The following is a 10,924-nucleotide window of genomic DNA, read 5'->3' on the forward strand; positions in this document are numbered from 1 at the left end:
CCTACTCTCAAACTTTTTTCTGTTATTTGCCGTAAGCTAAATATTTGATCCGTACATGACCTTCCTGGCATAAACCCACTTTGGACTTCCCAAATCTTTGTACATCGTTAAAATTTTAGAAAAAGAACGTAAAAACGTGATTGAAGTTATAAATATAATAGATGGTGTTGCTCAAAAAGTGCGCGATCTAATCGAGTACAAGTTTTTGCCGCTGAATGTCTAAACTTGTTTAATAAAATTACGAATAGAAGGGAATTTCAGATTTTGAAATCTTATAATATATGTAATAATTTTATAAGTATTCCAATTAGAAAACTTGCGAATTTTTCGTGGCAAATACAAACATTGACGGTTACTCGGAATTTTTTAAATTGTTCAATACTTTTTTCCGTTCCTGTGTGCAATTTGAAATACTTTTCATATCAAGCTTTTCATAAGTATTTATTAAGGTCATAAAATTAAGTAGGCTAAGGAAAATTAGATACTCAATAAATATACTTGTTATTTATAATTGTTCACCATTTTTAAAGGTCCTGTTTTTTTAAGTGTCCCGATTTGTAGTATTTGGCGTCTGGTATCCTTAAGTCCACCTTTCAGTAGTCCAATGAAAATTCAATAAAAATATGCAATTCACGAAACATTTTGTTTTCAGCGACCCCAAAGGAAAGTATACAAATTGTCGAGAGGTTTTAGCAGAAATAGGAATTAGGAATGTGACCGATCAAGACTGTGAGAATGTGAGATACGTTTGTTCGGTAGTATCAAGGAGAGCAGCACATCTGGCCAGTGCAGGAATAGCTGCAGTTCTGAACAAAATGGGAGAAGACAATGTTACCGTCGGCGTTGATGGTTCTGTCTACAGATTTCATCCTCACTTTCACGATCTCATGACTGAGAAGATTGGCCAATTACAAAATCATAAGGTGAGTTAACTGAGATTCTGATTTCAACCGCGAATTGCTGCTACATACTGTTAGTTTATGGATAAATCCTAAACTCCACGTGAAAAATTTCTTTCTGGTTTAGTAGAAGGGATTTATTTTAATCTTTGAAAATAATTGAAGTTCGCGAACTAGACCGTTCTAACAAATTATCAGGGTGGCCACTGAACCAGGAAACCGGGAAAAGATAGTGAATTTATTTTTAGACCGGGAATTATACAAATTTGTCTAGAAAAATATCTATTCAATGAGAGTGAATGATAATTTTTTGTAATTCTTTAAATGAATTGAAGTCTCCAACAGGAACGTTCTAACAAATTATCAGGGTGACCAGTAGACCGCGAAATGGCTGTCACTTTATTTTTTGCCTGAAAATTTTACAAATTGTTGTGGAAGAAAAATGTATTCAATGAATTGAAATATCTTATATTTCATATCATATGTTATAAAGACCATTTTCAATAATCTATTTACAGTTCTTGTCATCGTAAGAACAATTTAAGTCCTAATTTAATATAATCGATCGGGCCCTTAAAAATCGATTCTTTATTTAATTAATTTTTGACGATGAAATTTGGAAATGATATCATTATTGCCGTATATTTAAAGTTCTTTTTTAGTATAATTTCAATTCTTGAAACTCCTAAAGTTCAAATAGTGATTGAAATTTTTAATTTTTATAACTAAAAATTGCTTTAATTGAACGTTTTGTATTGGGCCTATAAGGTTTTAAGATATTTAAAAATGTTCAAAGCGATTTAAAAAGATTTCCGAGGATTTTAAAGAATTTATTCGCGAGAATTGAGAGATTTCGTAATATTTTAAATGTTTTCAAACATTTCAAGGTAATTTCAAAGATTTTACGATATTTAAAAAGATTCAAAGGAACTTTTAATCTATTTCAATAATTTGAAGGGATTTCGAAGAATTAAACATATTTTAAGGTATTTCTAAAAAGACCGTATCTAGGTTCACCAAAATACGGTACGCATAAAGAAAATATTTTCAGTTAGCCTAGACACTTTCTTTTAAAAATTCAAAAGACTTTCCAAAAGCTCTACAAACTTTTAAGCCATTTCCAATCATTTTTAAGAAATTTAAATATTTGTTGCGAATTTCTAAAAGATTTAAATAATTCATAATGATTCTAAAGGATTTTAAGGATTATAGGGTATTTTTAAAAATTCAAAAGAATTCTCAACAGTCTTAAAAAGTTTTAAGGGATTTTAACAGATTCCAAAGGATTTGAAATATTTTAGGTCATTTTTAAAAATTTCAAGAAATTTTCTAATGTTTTAAACAATTTTAAGGAATTCCAAATAATTTGAAAGGTTAGAAATATTTTAGGGGTTTTAAAAATATTCCAAGAAGTTTTCATTTATATAACAGTTTTCATGCGGCTGTTAAAGAATTTTCTACAATTTTGGAAAATATCGAATGATTTTACAGGACTTATAAGGTTTTAATCATCAAATTCTATTGAATTTCCTAAAAATTTTCTAAACTTGTTTCAAACTTTCTGAATTCACGTGAATTTCTTTTAAATTGTATTATAAATTTTTAAATTGTTATCATATAATTTTTTAAATTTTTTCCAAATAATTCGAATTTGAGTATGAATTTAACTTAAATTGTTTTAAAATCTTAAGAATTGATCCTAAATTCGTTAAAATTAAATTTTTTTTATTTTAGTCACTTTTGTCGACTTTTTCATTCTCTCGGAGTAAATTAAGGAGTGGCACGTCCCTTGGAATAATAAATAAATTTTATAAATTTAATTTTTGTTATTTAATTTATAAAGAACTACTTTCTTAAAAAAATAAAAATAAATTTTTTCATCAAACTTTCATATTTTTCATTTGAAAAATCAACTTCTTGTATAGACAATTTTTATCTTGTTTTGAAAATTCAATAATTTAGTAACAAAAACTATTTCGTAGAAAATTCGTTTTCTTTAATAACTAGAAATTATTATTTTTTAATTAAAGCCATGTGACGAGTGGGTCACGTGACCAGATTCCTACCTTACCGCCACTTTTTTATTTCCCAAATTATTTTCACACAAAGCTCCACGATGAGTTGAAAATTTGAGATTATAGATAAGGAGCACTAAGAAAGGTGTGTCTGCTCCTAAATTTTTATAATTATGAAAAAAGTAAAAAAAAATTATTTGCAACAATAAACTTTTTTCATAATTATACAAATTTAGGACCAGACCCACAATTCTTAGTGCTTCTTGTTTAGTATCCCAAATTTTCGACTCGATGTGGCGCTTCGTGTAAATAGAAGTTAGAAAATAAAAAGTGTCGGTAAGGTAGGAATCTGGTCACGTGATCCACTCATCACATAGCCCTTAAAGTTTAACTATTCCATTTTTGCTTAAAAATATCCCTTTCTCGGTTTAAAAATTCAATAATGCCCGGATTAACCGACGCATAAAATTCAAAGTTGAGATCAAAATTATTATTTTTGGAATTTATTCTTCAACCAGGAATTCTACAAATTTATTTATTTTAATTAAGGGCATGTGGTACTTAGAAAATTGTCGATTTTACCAGTATTAGGTTCCCCCGGCTTTTTTTCTAGAATAATAAATATTTTGTCTTAAAAATTTGGGAAATGATAGCAAACATGCTAACGGACGTCCCCACACACTTTTTTAGTAGTTTAATTCAAAAAAGTTTTAATTTATCAAAATGTGATTAATTTGCATAGCGCTTAGGAAATAGTATCGATTTTATCAGTGTTCGATTCCTCGGCTTTTTTCCTAGGATAAGAAATATTTTGCCTTCAAAATCTGGGAAATGATAGCGAACATACTAACGGACGTCCCCACACACTTTTTTTGTGGTTTTTTTATCAAAAAATTTTTGATTTTTCTAACAACGTGCGTGTATATTTCGAGGTTATGTGTGTTACAATTCACCCGAGCGTTACTTCCAAACTACACAATATTTTTGGCCGAAAACTTTGGACTTACAAATAAACATAGTAACTAATCTCCCGGAACTAACCTTGTTTGCAGGCAATCAAAAAAGTTTATTTCATAAATAATTTCCAGATTATCGGAAAGGCAGAGATGAAAAACGAAGTAAAAATTTTATTTTTTGTGGAAAAAGCCGGGGAAACATGTGAGTATCACATGCCCTTAAATTAATTAAATTTTTTTAGTTATTTATTTTAAAGTTTTAAAATTTTATTACTATACGTATATGCAGATAGTAAGAGGGAGTAGGTATATTTCATGTTCGAAGAAAAAATATAACATGTTCCAACTTCAAAAATGCCCGGTGACTCGTTTTTCAACTTAACGGTTTTTTGGGCCTAAAATTTCGGGAATTTATCAGGTTATATGCCCCAATACGTAACTCCCTACGGGCCATATGGGCCCTTTTCATGCTGACGTACACTAATGGAAATTTTTTAGATGGATAAATTTTTATTCTGACAACTTTATGTTTTTCAAAACACGTGTGTTGTCATGAAAAAACAAAAGAAAGTTTAACCGATATTTCGTTAAAGTTTATACTGTAAAGTTAATTTTTTTGCAGCGAATCTTTCATCGGAAATCGATGTAAAGTTTAACTTCTGTTTTTTCTGTGCTGAATTTGTACTTGAATCCTAATCTTTTTTTCTTTCAGTTCGACCTGATGCTTTCAGAAGATGGTAGCGGTCGTGGTGCAGCGCTGGTCGCTGCAGTAGCATCGCAAAAGCGGTGAAGATAACGTCGGAGCCATATTATCGAATTTAGAATACAATTATATGTATAATTAATGACAAATTGAAACACTGTTGTACATATATAGCACAAAGCGTAGCCGATGAGGGCTAGTCCTAAAACTATTAGATGATTGTAAATTATATTTCCTATACACGACCTCGATATTTAGAAAATTCAATTTGCTGCATTCGATTCGGTTAGCGAGCTTTGATCGAAAGTCGCGTTCGGAATCTGAAGGGCTCGATCAAAATTAACTTTGTGCATGTTTCGCGTTCTCTAATATATTTTGATACAAATCGTCGCTGTAATTAAAATACGCAACCTCGCACTGTCGTTCAAAATAATTTATTGTAAAGGAATTAAGAGTCAACGAAACTTTCACGCGCGAGATTCTCTGTTACTAATTTTGGCAAAATCTACTGCCAACGAGCACTACAAACACGACAAATTGATACCCGGATGCAAGGGTTTTCTGAGCAGTATAATTGCTTGATATTTTTTTGTAAATTATAAATATAATAGCGCGCTATTAATCAATTTTATTTATGAAAAACGGTATATAGTAAAAACGAATCGAGGAAAGAAACCAACGTTGAAAAATATGTTGTCTACTTGTACAGCTAAATCAGATCCCTATACGAGACGATTTATAAATGATCTTTTATCGTCATTGAAAGTCTTATCATTGTCACGAAAATACTGTGTGTCCATTCGACATGAAAAATTGTTACTTTTATAGGAGTTACTCGAGTCGAATATACCAACATAGGCCTGAGCAAAATAGTCGTAAATGCGAAGCCTGGAATACGGAAATTAGATAGTGGAGTTTCTTTTCTGGGTGTGCGATTATTCACCGGATCGATGATTAAGTTTGACTTAATTTCAAGGCACAATTCCACTCGATTGGAGATTAACGTGTGTACATAGAGGAATGAGTGGATGATGTTTGATCGTCGTTTAGTATCGGCATGATAATGTCAGAAACGACAAGTCGAACTCATCAGTTTGAATGAAAAGCCGCGTGAGTGCAGATGAGAGAAAGGTCACCTTATGCACTTGGAAGGTCTTTCGTAGACGATATAAAATGGAAAACAAAAACAAAAAAATTATCCGAAGGTTTATTCAATTTCCTACTCTATTCCCTCCTCTCAAAACCAACGAACTTTTCATGCATTATCTGAAACTAAGTATGCGAAATATGTATAAAGGTGTTCCGATATTCGAGTATATTAATATGGATGAAGCTATCCAATAAAAATATTCTAAATTGTAAAGAAGACTATCATAATTTGGAAAAATTACACCTGGCTTAAAAGAAATCAAATGATGTGCTTGTTCCAAACCAGACTGAAACAAACCCAAGGAAACCTAAGTTTTTAATGAATCGGAACATCTGATAAGTAAGAAACACAAAGCTTTTCCAACGTGACTGTAAATAACTCAAAAAAAGAGAATAGGAGGGGGTCCTACAATAAAGGGACGATAAAAGTGATAAATCCAAAGTTGGCACGTTCATTATCGTCAATCTGATAAGATGCCCCTATCATTTTGATGCAGGAAAAAGCCGACAAGAAGCTCAAGCAACAAACTATAACAATTTGTGTTTTTTAAACTACTTTCTTCCACAATTCTGCAGTTTTCTTTTGCATCATGCTTCGACGATTGCGTAAATTTAAACCGGTGAGTACAGCATATTAATAAAGACGTTTGTTATTACTGCCACGACGCGCAAACAAGACGGCTGAAAACAAATTATTCTGAAAATTTCAACACTACGTGGGCATGCAAGTCAATGTGTTGTTGAAGAATTAAGAAGGTACAAACATTTTTTTTTTAACGGAGTCTATGTACTCTGAGAGATATGAAAAAATATGTATAGGTGCGACTATAAAGTGAGTAAATACTTTCGACGATGTAAAAATGCTTTATTTTATATGTATCATTTCGATTCATCACATTTTTTACATTTAAGAATATAAATGTTGTTAATTATGTACACGTTGAAAATGCAAAATAAAATTTATGAAATCCTATGTTACATTTTGATAATTAGAGTAGAAACTTTGCTTCTTTTTTGTTGATGTATTTATTGTTCTTTAGAAGTCACCTTTTTCTGTAAAATAACGGATAGAAGTTTGTACATTCTTAAATAATTTCGAGAATAATTAGAATGTTTGATATTTCGCTTACCAAACTTTATAAGCAGACTCTCAAAGTTGGAGCGAAAACAAAATTAAAAAAGGGTGGTCTAAAAATGCATTGGCATTTTTTTCGAACTTTCATGCATATACATAAAATACTACATTACACTCTTAAAATTGTTTAAATAACTTATATTTTAACCATTTTCTCTTAGAATAGAGTTAGAAAGTCGCGCTTTTTTACAAAGTTTCCAACTTTTCAGATTGGCCAAAGCAATAATCGATTAAATTTAACAGAAATAATTGTTTAAACCATTTATTATTATATATGATAATAGTCGTTCAGAATAATTTTAGAAGGTTGAGGGTTTTTCCCGAAATTTTTAACTTTTTGTCCACTTTTCATTTAGTAATGTAATAATTAATGCAAGTTAACAAATTTAATTGTTTAAACAATTTATTACTATTTCTTATTTTAGATAATTGTTACAAAATTTATGTTTTTTCTAAAAATTTCAACTTTGTATTGACTTTTTAGTTATAAACAAATGATAAATACAAATTAGAGAGAATCACTTTTAAACCGTCTCCTTCTTTTGGTGAATATATTTTTTTGTAATAAACCCGATTTCTGAAATATTCTTAAAATTTTAGACATGGATCATATTGAATGTAAGTTTTCCTTCAAGCAGTTATTTAGAGCCTTCTTGTTTAAATTAATATTAATATTTATTATTTGTTCCTAACTAAAAAATCAAAGAAAAGCTGATAACCACAGAAAAATGAAAAACCAGCAAAGTTCGACAGGATTACTATTACAAAAGATATTTATGAACAATAATACATTGTTAAAAAAATTATGTTTGTTGACTTGCAATAAATAATATCTCACTAAGTAAAAACTCCACAAAAAGTTTTAAAAATATATTAGAAAAAAACCGCAACTATATATAGAATTACTATAGGAGAAGATAGTTATCAAACATAATCATTTATTTAAAAAATTATATTTGTTAAATTGCATTTATTATTATCATATAATAATACTCCGCTTTTTGTAATTATATGGGTAAAAAGCAGTGTAAAGTAAAAACGAATCGAGGAAAGCAACTAAACTTGAAAACGATTTTGCCTACCTGTACAATGTATGTACAATGTAAATTGTTAAAAAAATTATGTTTGCTAACATGAATAAATTATCTCACTCTATCTAAAAAGTGAATCAAAAGTAGAAAAATTTAAAAAAAAAGGAACCTTTCTAGCATTATTCTAAAAAAATATTATTACAAATAATAATAAATGTTTAAACAATTATTGACTTTAAATTTGATTGATAACCGCATCGCTCTAAATGAAAAATTTAAAACAAGTTGAAAAATTAAGTAAAACGTGCGACTTTCTAAATCTATTATAAGAGAAAATTAAAATAAACATTAAATTGTTTAAACTAATTTTAAATTAATTCTAAAAAACCTTAAAAAAATGATAATTTTGCTCAAAACTCGCAAAACCCAATTTTTCAGTTATGGGATTTACTTGGGCCCTATAAAACAAACTTATGTGGGTGATATTTAGAAAGTAATTTTTGGCTCGTATCCTATAATTGTTAAGAGGAATGCTGAGTTTCAACCCGACTCACCTGATATTAACAATTCTGAAATTTCATTTATGAAATAATTATGCCAATGAAATCGTTTCCTTGTCGTTTATTCCAATGAATAAATATAAAAAATGAGTGCCAAAGGCACAAAAGACTATTACACCAAAACAATGCACCCGATATCCGGACCTCGTTAACAGAACTGTTACGCTGCAACCTGGCGTGCAATATTGCACGTCAGATTGCCAAAGACATAATGTCCCGGAACTCCGGAAGTTAGATCCGCAAACTTACTTTTTCTAAAAAATTTAAGTTGTGCTAAATTGTGCTAGACTTGTGTTCAGTTGTGCCGTAAATAGTTTTTTGAAAAATCAAAAATTACGGGCACAATTTTTGAAAACCTTTTTTTTGCTAGATCCGCAACTTCTTACTAGAGTAAAAAGAAAGGTTGTGCTAGGCGGCTCGAAGTATACACAATTTTGTGCAAGTAATAAAAATTCCAAAAACCTAACCGTTTCAAAAAAAAACCAAAAAAAATTATTATATTTTGAAATTTCGAAAAACTAAAACTTGTGCTAGTTTGTGCTCGATAAATGCAGTCTTTATTCCCTCTAACAAAATTACGCGATATCAACAGTTCTCACATGAAAATTCAAAATGTAAAACTCAAAAAACATACAAGATACAAAAATAACTAAATTTCGAAAAAATAAAACTTGTGCTAAATTGAGCTCGACAAATGCAGTCTTTATTCCCTCTAACAAAGTTACGCGAGATCAACAGTTCTCATAAGAAAACTCAAAATGTAAACTCCACACGAAATGTCCAAAATAGTCAAATTTTGAAAAAATAAAATTTGTACTGAGTTGTGCTCGACAAATGCGTAATTTTGTTGGAGGGAATAAAGACTGCATTTGTCGAGCACAACTCAGCACAAGTTTTATTTTTAATTGTGTATACTTCGAGCCGCCTATAGCACAACCTTTCTTTTTACTCTAGTAAGAAGTTGCGGATCTAGAAAAAAAACGTTTTTCAAAAATTTTGCCCGTAATTTTTGATTTTTCAAAAAACTATTTACGCCATAAACGAGCACAAGTCTACCACAATTTAGCACAACTTAAATTTTTTAGAAAAAATAAGTTTGCGGATCTAACTTCCGGGACATGAAGATATAATGTAAAATAATTAGTTATTAATTTATAAATAAATTATTCAATACATTTTACATGAAATTATTTTTCTGTCTTGCCGATAATCTTATTTTCATAAAATCAAAGAAGCCCATCAAAAAGTCAATCGATATGTTCTGCCAAAATTACAAAATTTTTAACTTATACAGCAGTCTAATTCCAATTTAAAAAAGTTTTCTTCGTATAAACAATATAACCTTTTTTAATTTTGCAATTCGTTATTGATTGATAAATGGTCACCGAAGGTTCGTCAGTATAGTTCAATAATCCACGCGTCTTGAAATCGCAAACAATTAAATCCAATACAATTCTTTCATTCCCAATTTTAAACATATCCTCTTAAAACGAAGTAAATATTTCAGCTCAGAAATTTTAAAACAATATTGGTCGGTTATGGTAGGTTATGATACGCCCTATTAAAATTTCCCGACGTTGTAAACTATGTAGTAAACGATATTATAGCTATGTAGAAAATGACGTCTTGTGCTATGTATGAAACGACGTAGGAAAGTACGTTGCAAATTGGGATAGTAAAGGACGTAGGACCCGACGCCGTTTCCGAGGCAGTTTACGACGTACCTTTAGACGTATAGTATCCGGCGTAGTTTGCGGCGTCAATTAAGGCGTAGTTTACGGGTTCGTTTGATACGTAGTTTACGACGTCATTCACTGCGTAGTTTACGATAACGCGATATTATTTTTCTAATAATATACTTAATTATTATAAGTAATAAAAGAAATAAAATTCTAATTCTTTCTTTTCGTTTTATATGCTGCCTGATAGATATCTTAAAATATTGTAGCAACAAAAAGTTTAAATAAATAATTTTAATAAATATATAATCTTGTTTCATTGAAAGCGACAACCAGTGCCTGGAAAAATAATTTGCGTGATATCGTAAACTACGCCGGAAAGGACGTCGTAAACTATGTATGAAATGACACGTAAATTGCGTAGTAAGCGACGTAGTAAACTACGCCGGATACGACTTTGTAAAGTATGCCGTAAACTGCGTCAGAAACAACGTTGGAACCTGCATACGTCGTTTACTATCCCAATTTCCGACGAACATCCCTTACATTGATTCGCACGTAATTTCTGACGGCATTTTAGACGTAATTTACGACGTCGTTTCCCACGTAGCTTAGGGCGTTGTTTCAGACGTCGGAATTTTCAATAAGAGCGTAAAAGCTTCTTCAATTAAGAAATCAACGCGAACATATATATTACATTATACATTACTATTGTATTCCCAAAATTAAAAAAACTTTCTTCATATGACAAAATTAACAACATATTTTTTAAATCGTCGATCGACGCGTCTCGAAGA

General features: G+C 30.2%; 1 protein-coding gene across 8 annotated transcripts in view; it reads left to right on the forward strand.

Moving 5' to 3' along the window:
* LOC117167717 (hexokinase type 2) overlaps window positions 1-6,098 on the forward strand; it is an 84,011-nt gene extending 77,913 nt beyond the window's left edge. For all 8 annotated transcript variants that reach the window (XM_033352856.1, XM_033352858.1, XM_033352855.1 and 5 more), the window contains 2 exons: window positions 653-923; window positions 4,583-6,098. In XM_033352856.1, coding sequence (XP_033208747.1) covers window positions 653-923; window positions 4,583-4,660 — 349 coding nt within the window. In that variant the 3' untranslated portion in view covers window positions 4,661-6,098. The remainder of the gene's footprint in view (window positions 1-652; window positions 924-4,582) is intronic.
* Window positions 6,099-10,924: the final 4,826 nt, after the last annotated feature.

The sequence above is a fragment of the Belonocnema kinseyi genome, chromosome 2, assembly GCF_010883055.1.
Source record: "Belonocnema kinseyi isolate 2016_QV_RU_SX_M_011 chromosome 2, B_treatae_v1, whole genome shotgun sequence".
NCBI classification, from domain to species: Eukaryota; Metazoa; Arthropoda; class Insecta; order Hymenoptera; family Cynipidae; genus Belonocnema; species Belonocnema kinseyi.